Source organism: Chlorocebus sabaeus, chromosome 18, assembly GCF_047675955.1.
Source record: "Chlorocebus sabaeus isolate Y175 chromosome 18, mChlSab1.0.hap1, whole genome shotgun sequence".
Classification (NCBI taxonomy): Eukaryota; Metazoa; Chordata; class Mammalia; order Primates; family Cercopithecidae; genus Chlorocebus; species Chlorocebus sabaeus.
Genome location: NC_132921.1, coordinates 58,967,361 through 58,986,292, shown reverse-complemented (window position 1 = coordinate 58,986,292; position 18,932 = coordinate 58,967,361). Strand labels below are relative to the sequence as shown.

The 18,932-nt window shown below is 40.7% G+C and overlaps 1 protein-coding gene across 4 annotated transcripts in view; it reads left to right on the top strand.

Annotated features, from left to right (window-relative positions):
- LAMA3 (laminin subunit alpha 3) overlaps nt 1-18,932 on the top strand; it is a 283,212-nt gene that overhangs the window by 226,445 nt on the left and 37,835 nt on the right. For all 4 annotated transcript variants that reach the window (XM_007974442.3, XM_073006417.1, XM_007974441.3 and 1 more), the window contains 12 exons: nt 535-689; nt 1,153-1,294; nt 2,126-2,228; nt 4,421-4,537; nt 4,627-4,806; nt 6,003-6,145; nt 10,061-10,231; nt 11,779-11,930; nt 12,080-12,242; nt 12,687-12,820; nt 13,948-14,092; nt 18,608-18,727. In XM_007974442.3, the coding sequence (XP_007972633.3) occupies nt 535-689; nt 1,153-1,294; nt 2,126-2,228; nt 4,421-4,537; nt 4,627-4,806; nt 6,003-6,145; nt 10,061-10,231; nt 11,779-11,930; nt 12,080-12,242; nt 12,687-12,820; nt 13,948-14,092; nt 18,608-18,727 (1,725 nt within the window). The remainder of the gene's footprint in view (nt 1-534; nt 690-1,152; nt 1,295-2,125; nt 2,229-4,420; nt 4,538-4,626; nt 4,807-6,002; nt 6,146-10,060; nt 10,232-11,778; nt 11,931-12,079; nt 12,243-12,686; nt 12,821-13,947; nt 14,093-18,607; nt 18,728-18,932) is intronic.

Genomic DNA, 18,932 nt, shown 5'->3' with positions numbered 1-18,932 from the left:
AAAAGAAGTATGAATGACATGTCTTCTTACGTTCATATGTATTACCTGATTTGTCTGCAATGAACAAATCACTTTTGTGATAACAACAAAAAATTATAATGCTATTTTTAAAAATCAAGCATACAAGCTTTTATTAACAAGATATTTAAGACCTGATCAAAAAAACTGATACAATTTCTTAGCAGTTCAATGGGGATTTTAAAGCACCTCTTACAATAACTATTTCTAAGTCATTAAAAAAGTTCTTTGGTTTACTACAACTTTATGTTGATGATAACATTGTGATTTTGTAAAGGTTACTAAAGGGTTTCTTACCATAATGAGAATGTTCAAGATAGTGGTAAACCTTGGGGAAATATTACCAGTGCTACTGTCTGAAGTGACCAAGCATTAACTGGTATGGTAAATAGGCTTAGAAAATATAACATCTCATTGTTGTCCCTGGAAACACATCAGTAATGATAGAGTTTGAGAAATCAGCATCTACATTCTTTGCTTGAATTTATACTGTCTTTGTTTACTTGGAAAAAATAGGAATATGAAAAATTAGCTGCCAGTTTAAATGAAGCAAGACAAGAACTAAGTGACAAAGTAAGAAAACTTTCCAGATCTGCTGGCAAAACATCCCTTGTGGAGGAGGCAGAAAAGCACGCGCAGTCCTTACAAGAGCTGGCAAAGCAGCTGGAAGAGTGAGTGCGTGGCCCAGGAGACCAAAAGGGCACGTGAGCTGAGCGCAGCAGCTTGTCCTGAGACAAGGAAGGCCCTCCCCTGGGTTGGCTGGGTCTCCAGAACTGGGTGGAGGGCGGAGGGTGGGGTCAAGGCCAATGCCCCAGGCCCAAGTCAGAAGCAGAGCAGCAATAAGGGCGCTAATTCCTGGCCACGTCCTTTGGGCACAGCTACAGAGGCCATCACCTCAGGTATCCACTTACCAAATGAAATGAGAAGGGGCTGGGCTCATGTTGAAGGCACCACTGCAGTCAAACCTGGCCGACAGAGAGAGACTCTGCCATCTCTTTATATTATTTTATTTTATTTTTTCCATTTCTTAAAAAAAAGGAAAGAAAAGAAAAGAAGAAATGGAAAGGTTTGGGGGGATGTCAGCTGCTGGCAGAGGAAGGTCGTGGGGAGTGCCTAACCTGCCCTGTCTTCCAGGATCAAGAGAAATGCCAGCGGGGATGAGCTGGTGCGCTGTGCTGTGGATGCTGCCACCGCCTATGAGAACATCCTCAACGCCATCAAAGCAGCCGAGGACGCGGCCAACAGGGCTGCCAGTGCATCTGAATCTGCCCTCCAGGTGGGCACCTGTACCAGCAGCTTCTCCACATTCACTGTGGAGATGGCTCATTTTTATATTTTCTTTCTGTGGGCTCCAAGGAATAGAAACAAAGCATTATTTTAAATCAGAACTTGTTGTATAGGATAGAACTTGCTCTAGATATGGGTGATTTCTGTATTTGACTACTTCATGTCTGTAGCACAGTTTTAAAACTATGTGTAAAACCAGATAGAAATTACACTGATTATCAATTTTCAACCTGAACAAATATTATATCCTATATCTTACCAGGTATGCTTTTATGCTGTGATTGTTAACCAAAAAGAGACATTTCTGCAAACAACTTGATCAGCATTTTCATCAGGTCATTTGGCCTTACATCTCGGTGTGTCTGTGGAGTCCTGTGGGATCTTATATGCACCGTATGATAATTCCTATATCTGAAAATAAAGAACAAAATATTAAATATCGGAGTTCAGGCGGACAGGCCTTCTTGAATGAGTAAAGGCTTTTCTGTCCCAAAGCTTGAACGCCTGAAAACAACTAAGTTCTCTCTTCTGTTATTGTGGGGGGTTTTGTACGAATGACAGTGAGCAGCTAAAACAAGTGTCACATAATTTGTCAGTATGCCACCAGAGATAGGCCCACCTCCCCAAGCCACATAAGTCACATAGGTGTTAGGGCTACCTGGAGCCCTAACTGTATCTTTTAGGGAACAATCTAGTTCCAGCTCCTTCCCCCTTTGCACTTCATTCTTAAAATTAAGGGTTTCAGACTAGGATAGAAATCTTATTCCATATTTCCTAACATACAGCATTTGTTTAAGGCTGTTAAATGCTTTGCTTTCAGACAGTGATAAAGGAAGATCTGCCAAGGAAAGCTAAAACCCTGAGTTCCAACAGTGATAAACTCTTAAATGAAGCCAAGATGACACAAAAGAAGCTAAAGCAAGGTATTAAGGGGAGTTGGCAATGGCAGGGATAGTCAGGAGCTTTAAATGACCTCTGGGACCAGGTGGGGCAGCCCTAGAAGCAAATGTTGTTTTTGAATCTCAGTGTCAATGCAGATGATACCTTTTTTAAATTTTATTTTATTACTATTATTATTTTTAATAGAGATGGGGTCTCCATTGCCCAGGCTGAAGTGCAGTGGCACAATCATAGCTCACTGTAACTTTGAACTCCTGGGCTTAAGCGATCCTCCCACTTCAGCCTCCCAAGTGGCTGAGATTACAGGCATGCACCACTATGCCCAGCTAATTTTTGTATTTTTTGTAGAGGCAAGGTCTTGCTATATTGCCCAGGCTAGTCTCAAACTCCTGTCCTTGCAGGATCCTCCTGTCTTAGCTTCCCAAAATGCTGGGATTACAAGCATGAGCCATCATGCCGGGCCCAGATACTACTTTTTAAATTCATGATTTATTTATCAATTTCATGTATCCACCCAATATCCTAAATATCCCCCACCCATCAAATACAAAATTAACTAGAGCCTTATAAATATAAATAAATCTTGAGAGCGATACGCCTATTTGGGCCTGGCCTTGGTGGGGAGGCTATTTTAATTTAACTCACCTGTGATCATGGCATTGGCAACCCACATGTCAAGATCATTGGTTTGGGATCATTAGAATAACTGCTTTAAAATTTCTTAAGTACTAAAATCTTTGCAACTAAAAGTCCCCCAAATCACTACTACTGTGAAGCATGAGAATTTTTGTTTGTTTGTTTGTTTTTGAGACAGAGTCTCACTCTGTCACCCAGGCTGGAGTGCAGTGGCATGATCTTGGCTCACTGCAAGCTCCGCTTCCCGGGTTCACACCATTCTCCTGCCTCAGCCTCCAGAGTAGCTGGGAATACAGGCACCCGCCACCATGCCTGGCTAATTTTTTTGTATTTTTAGTGGAGACGGGGTTTCACCGTGTTAGCCAGGATGGTCTCGATCTCCTGACCTCGTGATCTGCACGCCTCAGCCTCCTAAAGTGCTCGGCCTGGGCCGAGAAATTTTTAAGCATAAATTTTATCTTTGGAAAATGTTCATGTATTTTACTCACTTATTTTTTAAAATAATTAAACTCTCTCAATCTCACCAAATTTCTGTGTTTCAAAAATGCTCTTTCTTGTGTTTCTCCAGGCTCTTGTTGTCATCCGTGAGTCCACGGCCCTCACTCAGCCTCTTAGTCCTTTCAGAGGGATTAAATGATGCTTCTGTAAATTAAATAATTTCTCCCCTTTCTGCTTCCTTCCTTCTTTCTTTCTCTCTTTCTTTCACATGATAAACAATTAAAGACATGAAAAATAAAATACAAAAAAAGTACTAACATATATTCATTTGCCTTGCAAATTTCAAGAATTCAGATTTTCTGGTATGACATCTGTTGCTCTCTACAAAATTTGAGCTTTGAGGTAGGCTCAGTGTGCTAAATAGCGTTAGGATGCTAACTATGTAAACCAGTCCTGGAATCGTAATTGAAACCACGAATCATCAAGATGGTCTTAAAGCATTTGCTGGTCATTTTCGATGACCCAAGGATGGCAATATTATCAGCTAGGAATGTCTGCTAGCTCCCTTTCTTTCACAGAATTTTAAAAATGTGTCGTTCATTTTGGAAATTAACAGAAACAATGCCTACTTTGTGTCTGTATTTGCCTGAATGAGGCTCTTTCAACAACACTCTTGTCCTCTGATGGAAGAGGATCCTTTCTGCATTATTAATTCATTCATTCACTCATATATTCATTTACTCAACAAACAGGTACCAACATTAAGCCTCAACTAGTGCCAGACACTACATTATGTGCTAGGACATGGTAGTGGATAAGACAGATGCATCTTTTACTAAACAGAGTCTCTTACTCTGGGCGGATAAGAAGTTTAGCCTTTCCCAAGTTATTCAGCCTCTCTCTTTCTTCCTGTGTATTTCCAAGCCATTTCCTCAAGGCTCTGATTTGCTGCTGACCTCTGTAACTGGAGGATCCCAGAGCTGTGGGTCTGGGCACATGCAGTGGGCATCTCTGAGATGACCCCTAAGAAGCAAGTCTACTCAATGCTGTGCAAACACTGGCTACTTCAGGGGCCACAAATACCAATGGAGGATCAAAAATGCACAAAGTAATTGCCTCCTAATGCTTTATTTTATTTTAGAAGTCAGTCCGGCTCTCAGCAACCTACAGCAAACCCTGAATATTGTGACAGTTCAGAGAGAAGTGATAGCCACCAATCTCACAACTCTCCGAGATGGTCTTCGTGGGATACAGAGAGGTCAGCATCTTCCTAACCCATTGTACTTGGTTGGCTTCTTTTGTTGAACGTTTTAGATACTTATACCTCCCTATTTGTGTGTGCATTAGGTGATATTGATGCTATGATCAGTAGTGCAAAAAGCATGGTCAGAAAGGCCAACGACATCACAGATGAGGTCCTGGATGGGCTGAACCCCATTCAGACAGATGTGGAAAGAATTAAGGACACCTATGGGAGCACACAGAACGAAGACTTCAAAAAGGCTCTGACGGATGCAGATAACTCGGGTATCAGGCGTTCTCTGGCCAGGACATCTTAGCCATTCTCTCCATTGTTATGTGTTTTGGTCCATTTTCATTCTTCCCTGGTAAAGTCTGATCTCAGAAACTAAAACATTAGAAAACAGCTCCACATGATATAGGATATATTCCAAGCATATAGGTAGTCTACTAGTTGGAAGGACCAGATAGGATTTTTAATTTTTAGAAAATACATTGAAAATGCTATTGGTTTCTTTGTTTTTACAAAGTGGAGATATAAGTTTCTTAATCATGAGGCATCGAATTATGATTAATATTAAGAATCAGAAAACAGGCCGGGCGCGGTGGCTCACATCTGTAATTCCAGCACTTTGGGAAGCCGAGGCGGGCGGATCACGAGGTCAGGAGATTGAGACCATCCTGGCTAACACAGTGAAACCCCGTCTCTACTAAAAATACAAAAAATTAGCCAGGCATGATGGCGGGTGCCTGTAGTCCCAGCTACTCAGGGAGGCTGAGGCAGGAGAATGGTGTGAACCTGGGAGGTGGAGCTTGCAGTGAGTCGAGATCGTGCCACTGCATTCCAGCCTGGGTGGCAGAGCAAGACTCCATCTCAAAAAAAAAGAAAAAGAAAAAAAAAGAATCAGAAAACAAATATTTTTTTTTTCTTTCTGTAGTCGTCAAAGTAAAGGATTTGGTACCCAGATTGCAGAATACAATTCACCATGTACGGTAGTAGTTCCTCATTATCCTCAGGGGATATGTTCCACGACCCCTAGTGGATGCATGAACCCACAGATAGTACCAAACCCTATATATACTATGTTTTTTCAATCTGATAACCCAGACAGCTACTAAGTGACTAATGGGTGGGTAGGGTAGACAGCAAGGATATGCTGGAAAAAAGGAAGATTCACATGGGTGGGACCATATGAGATTTCATCCTGCTACTCCAGACAGCACACAATTCAAAACTTATGAATTGCTTATTTCTGGAATTTTTCTTTTTAATATTTTTGGACCATGGTTGATAGCAAGTACTTGAAACCTCGAGAAGTGAAACCATGGGTAAGGGGGGAACTACCATAACTAATTATGACCCATCCTGTTCAACATCTGGGGACCAAACATGCCACTTGACAAATACTGTCAGTAAGAACAATTGTAGTTAGCCTTTTCTTAATGCGCCATCTTACATTTCTGTTTTCTAATCTCACCAACAGTGAATAAGTTAACCAACAAACTACCTGATCTTTGGCGCAAGATTGAAAGTATCAACCAACAGCTGTTGCCCTTGGGAAACATCTCTGACAACATGGACAGAATACGAGAATTAATTCAGCAGGCCAGAGATGCTGCCAGTAAGGTGAGTGTGTCCCCATGTGGTCAGTGGCCAAGGCTAGTTCTTTGATGAGTTATCACATTCATCAAGAAAGAAAAAACACTTATTTACTCAAGAATTAGTTGTCTTTCTTCCCCCAATTCTTTGGTTGCTTGAAATATAAAGATTGATTTTCTCCTGTCATCCTTTACAAGTGTACATGACCTTTGTACATTCTTACATTCTTACATTATCTTATCATTCTTACATTATCTGGTATATCAGGATCCTGAAGCAGTTTGCCCCCATTGAGTTTATTCAGGCAGAAAGAAGGATTTTCTTCCAGGCCCTGGTTTGTAAACTGTAATTGCACATTCAAGTGAGGATTCTGTGGTCAGAATGTGCCAGTGTGATACTGCACAGGACCTACCCTCCTACTGTTACTTCAAAGTTGTAGAATCCATCTTTGCTGAGGATGGAGGATTTCAGATGACAGCAGTTTTCCATCATTGGAGTACTGATTCACCAGCCTTTCTTGTTTTAACCTGACATTATTTACTTGAATTACTGACACTCGTCTCTTAAAATCTGTTTTGTCCTAAAATGGCATAAATACAATTTCTTGTATTTTCCAATAACTCCTAGATAGCCCTACAGGAGAGTTTTGGAGGGAGAGGGTTGGAGAGCCTAGTCAGAATATCACTGCCCTGGAGGCATCGTGCCCAGTAACCAGGCTCACTGTTACTTCTTTTGAGCCTCGGAATCTGCCCTTTATTCTAAGAAAGCGAAGTATTCCCAACATTAAACCTTGAACAGGAAAACAAACAGCATAAGGCAAAATTTGGAAGAAAGCACCCTCTTCACACTCATACATGCTTTATAAAAACCAAATGAATAAGAATGTGTGCTAGCTTTCACCCTTCTGTGTTCATTCACTAATTTATCCAACAAAAATTTGAAGTGTATTATAACACGGTGGTTAATAGCTGTTTAACCAAGCCAGACTGTCTTGGTTTCAATTCTTGCTCTGCCTTTGATGAGCTGTGAGACCTGAGCCCTGTCTCTTTACCTCTCTGTGCCTTAGTTTCTTGGTCTATAGGGCATAGAAAACAATAGTACCAACCTCATGAGATTGTTAGGGTTAAATGAGCTAATGTGGAACAGTGCCTGGCAAATAGTAGATACCATGTTAGTGGAAAAACATAAAATAAAAAGCAATAGGTAAGTGTTTTTGTATGGCTGGTTGGCATTGGCACTTCTTTGGGTGCTGAGGATACAGAAATTATTAAGTCATAGTTCTGAACTCAGCTGCTCTCCAGCCACTGCAGGTGGTTTCTTAGACTGTGCTAACAAGCTGGACAGAGGTGTGTTATGTGTATCTTTAAAATCCCCAGTTCTGGCCGGGCGCGGTGGCTCATGCCTGTAATCCCAGCACTTTGGGAGGCCGAGACGGGCGGATCACGAGGTCAAGAGATCAAGACCATCCTGGCTAATACAGTGAAACCCCGTCTCTACTAAAAAATACAAAAAACTAGCTGGGTGAGCTGGCGGGCGCCTGTAGTCCCAGCTACTCGGGAGGCTGAGGCAGGAGAATGGCGTGAACCTGGGAGGCGGAGCTTGCAGTGAGCTGAGATCCGGCCACTGCACTCCAGCCTGGGCGACACAGCGAGACTCCGTCTCAAAAAAAAAAAAAAAAAAAAAAACCCCAGTTCTACCTGGAGAGGCTCTGAATAGCACTAATAAGTAGCATTAACAGACATGGATAAGAAGGTTCATTGCAACATAGTTTATAATCACACAAAAAAAATCTTTTTGAAAAAAAGCCACATTTACAACAGTAAACCTGAATGAGTTGGGGCTGTGTTTATCAACATGAATAAATGCAAACACATAGTGCCTAGCAAAGAAAGCACATTGTAGATAAATGTGTACAGGTGGATACCATTTATATAAAAATATTTAAAACATGAAAAATGGGACTAATTATAGTTTATAGATAAATGCATATTTAATTTTTAAAAATTATGAAAAAATGCATGGGAATTTGCTTGGAAATCCAGATCCAGAGTAGTGGTGACCTCTGAGAAGGGAGAGGGGAACGGGTGCCAGTTCTGTGAGTCACGTTCCATTTCATGGTGATGCACATACAGGCATATTCTTCTCCCTCCCTTTCCTTAAATACAAGAAATACCTTAATTAAAAAAATTTAAAGGATGAGTAGGAATTGGCCAGGTGACAAAAAGCAGGAGAGAATGCCAGGCAGAGACTCAGAGAAGGTTCTGAAGGGCAGGGGGTGAGTAGGAGAGAGAGGCATGAAATGAGCCCGCAAATGTGGGACCCCATCGCTAAGTCCTCTGATTTAATGCCTTGCATATACAGGATCCTCGATAAATATTTAAACACTTGATAGAGAAAATGTAGACTTGCCGTAAATCTCATTCTTTTGTATTCGATCGTTAGGAAATACTTATCTTCTTGGTTCACACACCAGGGCTAGTCAGAGAACTTTTGTTATTGGTCTATTACATATAAGTATAAAGTTGAGAGTACATGTTTGGAGGCTTTGAATAATTTGAATTGCCTCAACATGCAAGCATGTGATCAGTGGGCTTGTATTTTGTCTACCATCTTTTTTATTTTTCTAGTTATTTAAATTTGAATATGTTTTATAAAAGTATTTGTCCCTGGCATATTAGGAAGAAAAAATGGTCCTTCATCACAGAGATCTTAAGAAGCACTATTTTAGAGAGCCTTGATTCAGTCACTCATTTTTCAGGACTGAACGCCTATAATAAATGAAACTGTAACATGTAATATATCCAAGGGAAGTAGTTCCTTTAAAAGTGCATTTAAAATATTTTAATATATATAAATATAAATATATGCATATATATTGAATTATATATTATAATAATGTATTTTATGCATATATAGTATTATATAATTATATATGCTTTTGTATATTAAATATATAAAATTATATGTTACAGATAATGTATATATAATTATATATGCATTTTAATATAATATAAAATTATATATTATATAACATAATTATATATGCATTTATTATATATTTAATATATTAAAATGCATATTTATATATAAGTAGTATATAATACATAATCATATATAAATTGTATATTAATATACTTATATAAATATTTTGTATATTTAATATATAAATGCATATGTTTAAAAACTACACATATATAAATGTATAGATATATATAGTTTTGTTTTTTTGAGACAAGATCTCACTCTGTTCCCTAGGCTGGAGTCCGGTGGCATGATGACGGCATGCTGCAGCCTGGAACTCCTGGGCTCAAGCGAGTCTCACACCTCAGACTCCTGAGTAGCTGGGACTACAGGCATGCAACACTATGCCTGCAACACTATGCCTGGCCTTTTCTTTTTTTTTTTTTTTTGGTAGAGATGAGGTCTTACCATGTTGCTCAGGCTGGCCTCAAACTCCTGAGCTCAAGTGATCCTCCCACCTCAGCCTCCCAAAGTGCTGAGATTACAGGTGTGAGCTACTGCACCTGGCTTAAAATATAGTTTTAATGTATTACATGTCTGACTGTATGCCAGGCACCATGCCAAGTGCCTCCACAGATGTTAGTTCGTCTGCACAAAAACCTTCGAGGGTTGTAATTCATATTATTGTCATTATCATTATTATTATTGCTGGCCCAGAGGACTAAATGCACTGCTCAAATATCCCTGACTAATAAAAAACACAAATGTCTTATGACACAGCTCCCGAAACAGCTTCATGAGTTTATAATCTGGGTCTTGGAGATGATGATCCAGGGCTTAGAGACATTCACATTCCCTTGCTCCTTGTCATAACAACTCAGGAAAGGCTGAGGCATGGCTACGAGTCACAAACTAGCTCTCTGAGCACGCCTCCTTTCTTCACGGGACAGTGTTTGACACCTTGTAACGTACTCCTCCCAGGTTGCTGTCCCCATGAGATTCAATGGTAAATCCGGAGTTGAAGTCCGACTGCCAAATGACCTGGAAGATTTGAAAGGATACACATCTCTGTCCTTGTTTCTCCAAAGGCCCGACTCGAGAGAAAACGGGGGTACTGAGAATATGTTTGTGATGTACCTTGGGAATAAAGATGTAAGTATTGCTTGGACATCTCCCTTGTTTTTGAAACAATATTTTTCAAGATGTGTGCTTTTGAGATGTGTGGCACAGCTGCATCACTGCCATTAGCACAGCAGGCAGAAATCCTACTAAGACATCGACAAATCCCTCCAGCTTCCTCCCTGCCCACCTCCCCACTGTGGCAGTGCCCTCGAGGGATCTCCCATGCATCCTGGATTGTTGGTTGCTGGAGGATCAAGAGGCCTTACCCAATGGGCCCAACACATGGGCACGTGTGTGTACATGTAAAAACTATACGCACCTGGGGAGGGTGATTGGCACCCCTCCATACTACCAAGTTGTCTAATTGACACCACACTACCAGCGATCAATACCAAGCCTTCGTGGAAGTCAACAGTAGCTCCTCCTCATGGAATTGTGACCTTGTCCTCTTCCTCAGACTGCCCAGCTGCAGACCTTTCCTCAAGCCTGTGGGATGGGGAGATTATGGGTGAGGACTGGAGTGGAATGAATCCTCCCTCTCTTGCCTAAATGATAGGAAAAGCAGTTGCCCATCTCTTTATCGATGTAAATTCATTACTACTACTACTATCAGTGTAAATTCACTACCCTTACCGGCATTTTGAATGGCTGGCTTTAGTTTTAATCCCTCCTTTTTAAATACATTTCTTTGACATAAGTGTCAGAGGAAAAGCGAATCACTCACTGGGTTAGGATTCAGTTGTTGAAAGAGAAATGCTTGAAATACGGTTCTCAAAAATTCTGCCGAATTAGGAAATTGTTAGTTGTCACTAGTGGATCTTGTATTTAAAGATTCTTAAAATCAACACTATTGCTAATTACTCTTCCATGCCTCAAGAGGTTGGCATTTTATTTGTAGCTTTCTTATGTCATGATTTTTTGCTTTGTTTTGTGATAAAATGCCCATTACTTTATTCCTTCAACACATTTATACCATATACCTACTATGTGTCACATTCTGGCTTTGTGATAAACAAAAATTTATTTCTCAAATGTACTTAATGCCAATGCACACTTAAAATGGTTAAAATGGTAAGTTTTATGAATATTTTGCCACGATTTTAAAACATTTTGTTTCTACCTTAAGGCACTCACATTCTAGCAGGGAAGAAAGATGCATATATAACTAATCATGACAACATAGAGGTGTGATAACAGAGGCATGCACAAAGTGTTAAGAGGATGTTGTGTAGTACTGGGAGAAGCGAAATGGCTTATCTCCCTTACCAGACTAAAATCTGATGGATGACTGAGTCCATATCTGGGCCCTCTGTATGGCAGGTGCTTGGCACATATTTGTAGATTGAGCAAATGGAGGGATGAGTCAATGAGTGCCCTATAACATGAGCAGAGACAGCTTCGCATTATTAACTCAGCATTTTGTACTATTCTATAAAAGGTTGCACCTTGTTTATTCTGTCTCTCCAAGGCTTATTGCCTAAAACCCGTCAGTTATTTGAAATGCATCCTCATCCTCTTGGGATGGGAAGTTGCGAAACCACAGCGTGAAGTGTTCTGAGGTGGCCCTTTGTTTCCAGGCCTCCCGGGACTACATCGGCATGGCAGTTGTGGATGGTCAGCTCACCTGTGTCTACAACCTGGGGGACCATGAGACTGAACTCCAAGTGGACCAGATCTTGACCGAGAGCGAGACTCAGGAGGCAGTTATGGATCGGGTGAAATTTCAGAGGTATAAGTCTGATTGACTGTTGCTTTTTGTGAACCTGACCTGCGCTCACCAAACATATTTACATGTTGCTGAACCCCATTTTTAGTGGCTTGGCTTTGAATTCTTTAATTTTTTCATATAACTCTATATTCTAAATTCATTTTAAACAGAATTTATCAGTTTGCAAGGCTTAATTACACCAAAAGAGCCACATCCAGTAAACCAGAAATACCCGGAGTCTATGACATGGATGGTAGAAACAGCAATACACTCCTTAATTTGGATCCCGAAAATGTTGTATTTTATGTTGGAGGTTACCCACCTGATTTTAAAGTAAGTGTAAATGTTATTTCAGTGAATGAAATATTTAAATTTTAATTTGGTATGGTGATGACCTCATGTCTCTATTTTAATTATTAATTACATGTAAAATGGATTTAACCGCACATTCTTACAGCACATTCTAGCGATAATAATTAACACTTGTTGAGTGCTTCCTCTGTGCACTCAATAGAAACTGTTCTAAGCTTAAGTATGTTAATTTAAATAAGCATCATGATCATTCCCATTTTACAGATGAGGAAACAGAGACAGAGGGGTATAATAACTTGCCCACAGTCATACAGCTAGTAAATAGCAAAGCCAGGGCATCTTGTTCCAGGGTTGACATTCTTAATTAACCCTTATGCCATAGTGACTGTTGAAAGTGATTAATTGATACTATTTTGATTATTGTCCTTTGTTCAATTGGTAGAAGATGTTTTATTTCATTTTCAGCTTCCCAGTCGACTAAGGTTCCCTCCATACAAAGGTTGTATTGAATTAGATGACCTCAATGAAAATGTTCTGAGCTTATACAACTTCAAAAAAACATTCAATCTCAACACAACTGAAGTGGAGCCTTGTAGAAGGTAAATAAAATGTAGAAACCAGAAACTCTGTAATTGGAGTTTTGGTAACTTGCAGTACTTTTACATATGATAAAGGATGGGCCAGTGAGATGCTATTGATGTTGCTAGTAGCTTTGGGCCAGTAGTTCTTCAAGTATGCTTGCATGCAACACTGGCAGTCCTGCCCTAAAATCTAATTAGGGTAGTCTCTTCCTAATTTGTATGAAATGCTAGATTGATGGAGTTTTCTCACTTAAAAAAAGTCTTTACGAAAATTTTTGTGCCTCTTATCACAAAATATTTATTATTAGATGGTACCTGATTTAGAGGCCTGATTTAGTGGCTCATGCCTGTAATCCCAGCACTTTGAGAGACTGAAGTGGGCAGATCACTTGGGGCCAGGAGTTTGAGACCAGCCTGGCCAACATGGCGAAACGCCATCTCTATTAAAAATACAAAAATTAGCTGAGTGTGATGGCGTGTGCCTGTAGTCCCAGCCTCTTGGAAGGCTGAGGCAGAGGAATCGCTTGAACCCAGGAGGTCAAGGTTGCAGTGAGCCAAGATCATGCCACTGCACTCCAGCCTGGGCGACAGAGTGAGACTCCATCTCAAAAAAAGAAAAAAAAAAAAAAAAGGAAAAGAAAAGAAAAGGAAAGGAAAAAAAAAAAAAAGTGGTTCACAAAGTGTGCCATGACTTTTTTGGTACTCTTCCACCTCAATCTTTTTGAAAATTGCTGCCTTGAACTCCTAACCTGCCCTACAATTATAAGGACATGGTATATTCTAATATGAGGTGGACCAAATATCTATTATTCAGAATAAAATTACACTGCAAGTTAATAATCTCTTACATTTCAAAATCTTCAGCTGGTAGACCACATCTTCCTAAGTAGACATTTCCAAAAGGGACTCTTACTCATCTTTTGTCAAGTTAGGGTTTGATTGTCAGAGTGTGAGAGCACATCCAGGAGAAAAAGCTGGCTGCTTTAACATTTTAAAAATGTTTCCTGTGCTTTAGCAAAATTATGACAACTAGATTGCGTTTTCTTGGCTCCATTTTTCAGATAGCAGCATCCTGTATTAATAAGCACACCGGCATGGTGATCATTTGCTGCTGTGTTCTAACTAATGACGATTAATGTTGACAGGAGGAAGGAAGAGTCAGACAAAAATTATTTTGAAGGTACGGGCTATGCCCGAGTTCCAACTCAACCACATGCTTCCATCCCAACCTTTGGGCAGACAATTCAGACCACCGTGGATAGAGGCTTGCTGTTCTTCGCAGAAAACGGGGTAATCTATAACAAGCATCCAGATACAACCAAATGTATTCATTTTGTTTAGCAATTTAGAGATAACTGGGTTGTTACAAACGACCCACTAGATCTGGAAAACAATGTGCAAATATTACCTATATCCTTTTCCTTCACCCAGTTATACTTTCTTTCTGTTGGCTAGGAAATATACTTTTTAAAAAACATTTTTAGTTTTAGGGGTACATGTGCAGGTTTGTTATGTAGGTAAATCGCATGTCACAGGGGTTTGGTGTGCAGATTATTTTATCACCCAGGTAATAAGTGTAGTACTCAATAGGTAGTTTTTCTGTCCTTAAAAAATACTTCCACCCTCAAGTAGGCCCCTTCTTTGCATCCATGTGTACTCAATGTTTAACTCTCACTTATAAGTGAGAACACGTGGTATTTGGTTTTCTGTTCCTACATTTGTTCGCTTAGGATTATGGTCTCCAGCTTCATCCATGTTGCTGCAAAGGACATGATCTCGTTCTTTTTATGGCTGTGTAGTATTCCAGGGTGTATATGTACCTCATTTTCTTTATCCAGTTTACCATTTATGGGCATTTAGGTTGACTCCATGTCTTTGCCGTTGTGAATAGTGCTGCAAGGAGCATTCACGTGCATTTGCCTTTATGGTAGAATGATTTATATTCCTTTGGGCGAATGCCCAATAATGGGATTGCTGGATCATATGGTAGTTCTCAGTTATTAGAGAAATAGACAAACTGCTTTCCACAGTGGTTGAACTAATTTACATTCCCGCCAGCAGTGTACAATCATTCTTTTTTCCACAACCTCAGCAGCATCTGTTATTTTTTGACTTTTTAATAATTGCCTTTTTGACCAGTATGAGATGGTATCTCATCGTTTTGATTTGTATTTCTCTAATCATTAGTGATATTGAGCATTTTTTCATATGCTTGCTGGCAGCCTATATGTCTTCTGAAAAGTCTGTGTCCTTTGTCCATTTTTAATAGGGTTGTTTGGTTTTTGCTTGCTCATTATTTAAGTTCTGTATAGATTCTGGATATTAGACCTTTTTCACATGCATAGTTTGTAAATATTTTCTTCCATTCCGTGGGTTGTCTATTTACTCTGTTGATAGTTTACTCTGTTGATAGTTTCTTTCGTTGTGCAGAAGCTCTTTAATTAGGTTCTATTTGTCAATTTTTGTTTCTGTTGCAATTGCTTTTGGGGTCTTCATCATGAAATCTTTGCAAAGGCCAATTTCTAGAACGGTATTTCTAGGCATTTCTATGTCTAAAATATGTTTTCTTCAAGGTTTTTTTAAAAATAGTTTTACATTTTACACTTAAGTTTTTAATCAGTCTTGAGTTGATTTTTGCATATGGTGAAAGGAAGGGGTCCAGTTCCAATCTTGTGCATATGACTAGCCAGTTATCCCAGCATCATTTATTGAATAGGGAGTCCCAAATAGGAAGCTTCTGTAGTTGGTCTCACAGGGAGTATTTCTGAAGAAATGTGGGTAAGCCCAAAGGCTTTCTGGTGGTCCGAGAACATGGGATTGATAAGGAGCTTGGGATTTTACCAGAGCCTTCTACCTGCAGGGTGGTGACACTGACCGGGTCCAACTGTCCTCTCTGGGGTTGGTCTGGACCCTTCAGGAGATTCCAAGGCTGAACCAGTTCTGATGTTTTGGGAAGGTTCCAGACAGCCTGAAGGATACATGGAGCAGAGAAGCCATCTAGCATCTTCAGGACAAGGCAGTTGTTTTACAAAACAAGGTCTTCTTTGTCCCATTGCTTGTTTTTGTTGACTTTGTCAAAGAGCAGATGGCTGTAGTTGTGTGACTTTATCTCTGGGCTCTCTATTCTGTTCCATTAATGTCTGTTTTAATGAGGGCAAGTAATCAGGAATTTAAGAACATGCCACCAAAATGTGGGAGAAATCTCCCCTTTTCCTATTTTATTCTCATTATCAGTTTTGTTCTTTGAGAACCACTGCTTGCCTAAGAATCTACTTATTCTGACTCAAAACATGTGAAAGCTTCCTGGGATCTCTAAGATCTAAACTGACTTCCTGCTCTTTCCATCTTGGTCTGATTCTTACCAGGCTGTGTGGGATTATTTCTTTGTCGGCATGTTTGCCTTCTCAAGACACTGAAAATTCTCTGTTTTCAAGTAGCTGAGGTTTCTAGGGACCTTCTAAAATCTATTAGGTTAGAGAAGTCCAAAGTGGCACTCTACAAGTGATCATCAGCGCCCTCTGCTGGTTGATGGAGAGTTGGCGTGATGTTTGCTGCTTTACACCTACAGCCAGCCTGGAGTTGAACGCTCCGGTGAGTAGGAGCTTCTGTAGTTGGTCTCACAGGGAGTATTTCTGAAGAAATGTGGGTAAGCCCAAAGGCTTTCTGGTGGTCCGAGAACATGGGATTGATAAGGAGCTTGGGATTTTACCAGAGCCTTCTATCTGCAGGGCAGTGACACTGACCGGGTCCAACTCTCCTCTCTGGGGTTGGTCTGGACCCTTCAGGAGATTCCAAGGCTGAACCAGTTCTGATGTTTTGGGAAGGTTCCAGACAGCCTGAAGGATACATAGAGCAGAGAAGTCATCCAGCATCTTCAGGACAAGGCAGTTGTTTTACAAAACAAGGTCTTCTTTGTACTATAATTTGAAGTTCTTGGAGACTAAGAACCGGAAATACTACTCATAATAAGAAAACTTACATAATGCCGTTACATAAGAAATGACCTAAAGAGCTGCTTTACGTAGGATGGCTCATGACTCTCAGTAAATTGGTGTAACTCTGATGTTTATGAGTTGATCAACCTAAGCTGACTCCCAAAGGCAAGATTTAGGATCCAGATAAGGAGTGATTTTCCTCTTAGAAAGAACTCGGTCCCTGGACGTCAAAGAGAGGCATTCTTATCATTAAGGAACTGTGTAAAAGCAAAGCCTTCAAGCCCTAAGTCAGAAATTGCTCAGCTTATCTTAGGGAAGTAGCTGATTCAAGTATATGTTTCACACCATGATGGAGATGCAATAATGACAAAGACAGACAAGGCTCCCGCCCTCCAGGATTTTATAATCTAGAGGAAAAGAATATGCAAAAGAATGCTGTTAATAGGTTGTTTATTTCATCACAACTGTGAAGAGCTGTATCAAGGAAATGTTTGAGTGAAATGAGGATGTACAACATAAAAGACACTTGAGCAAAGGAAGTGCTTCCTCTGAGATCAGGAGGACCAGTAGAAGACAGCATTTGAACGGGACCTGGGGATAGGGCAGACGGGGGATCAGGCAGAGGGAGAGGCATGAAGAAGGCCTGGGAGTTGGAAGGTCAGGGAGCACTCAGTGGAACAGTGTCTGCGGGGCTGGAGAGCCAGAGGCAGTGCTGAGAGAGAGGCAGATGCCACACAGCATCTGGCAGGGGTCAGGGCTTCATCCTGACAGCCGAGGAGAGTCACAGGCTGCCACTGGCATTTTCAAAGACTACTCTGGCTGTAGAGGGGAATGGACTTGCGGGGGGACACAGGGAGACCAGTGGGTTGTTGCTGCAGGGACTGGCTAAAGATGTTGTGGCTGAGACTAGGTTGGATGACATAAAGAGAGAGTTAAGAATGGAGAATTCATGAGATTATGTTGGATGCGAGAGAGGGAAGGTTCAAGAATGATTCTTAGGTTCTGATAAAGGGGTGAGAAAAAAAATGACTCCTAGGTTTGTGGCTTGCTCAGCAAGGTGATGTGTGTGTGTGCGTTGCACACGTGCGTGCCGGGGGCAGGCTGGGGGGGGGGGGGTAGCGCATGCACCCGGTGTAAAGGAAGGAGAGGCAGGCTTGGCAGCCTGTGGGAGGCATGTAGGTCGTACGTTCTGTGTGAGATATTCTCAATTTGAGGTCTCTGTGAGTCATGCAAGCAAAGCAATAACAACAAGGAAATCACGTGTGCAGACCTGGCCCTGAGACAGGTCTAGGCTGGGGAGAACAATTTGGAGCCCATGAGTACACCTGGATTGGAGCTACAGGACAGCTGACAGCCTGTGATTGTCAAGGGAATGGAGTGGTGTGGGGGAGGAAGGAATCCTGGGTAGGATCCCCGACACTGACATGGAAGGTAGAAGGGGATAAACCAACAAACGAGACAGAGACATAATCAGTGAGAAAACAGATGGTGGAAGGTATCTGAGGTTGTGTAAGACCACACCTCTCTCTAAAAGGCACTCATATTTTCAAATAATATTAATTATCTGTATCTTTTCAGTCTCCATCTTTACATGCCAGTTATGGATCACACAAAACAAAATCATGATCATAGCTAGCATTTATTGTGTCCGTCCTGTGTGTCAACCACTGTGCATGACATTTAACGTGACTTACAATATCGAACCATCACCCCATCCTGTGAGGTGGCAGTTGCAGCACCATTATCCCTTTTCACTAAGGCAGCAGCTGAAGCTGAGAGCAGGGGTTTTCGTGAGAATAACTCGAGTTTCAATGCTCTGTCTCTTCTTCAGCCAAGGCTTCTGGTAATCTGCATTATTCCCCTGTCCTAGGATCGCTTCATATCTCTAAATATAGAAGATGGCAAGCTCATGGTGAGATACAAACTGAATTCAGAGCCACCAAAAGAGAGAGGAGTTGGAGACGCCATAAACAACGGCAGAGACCATTCGGTACACCCTTTGAGTCTGTTTACTTGAATTGTTAAGTGTCCTTAGTCCTTTAAAATTAAGTCAGTGCCCCAAATAAATAAATAAAACCCTTCCTATTACCAGATAAACTTATGGATGTTAACGGAGGGATATATCCTTTTAAAATTTGCACATTTTGGCCTGAAATGTATAACATATACATGACATCTATAAAATACGGTTAACT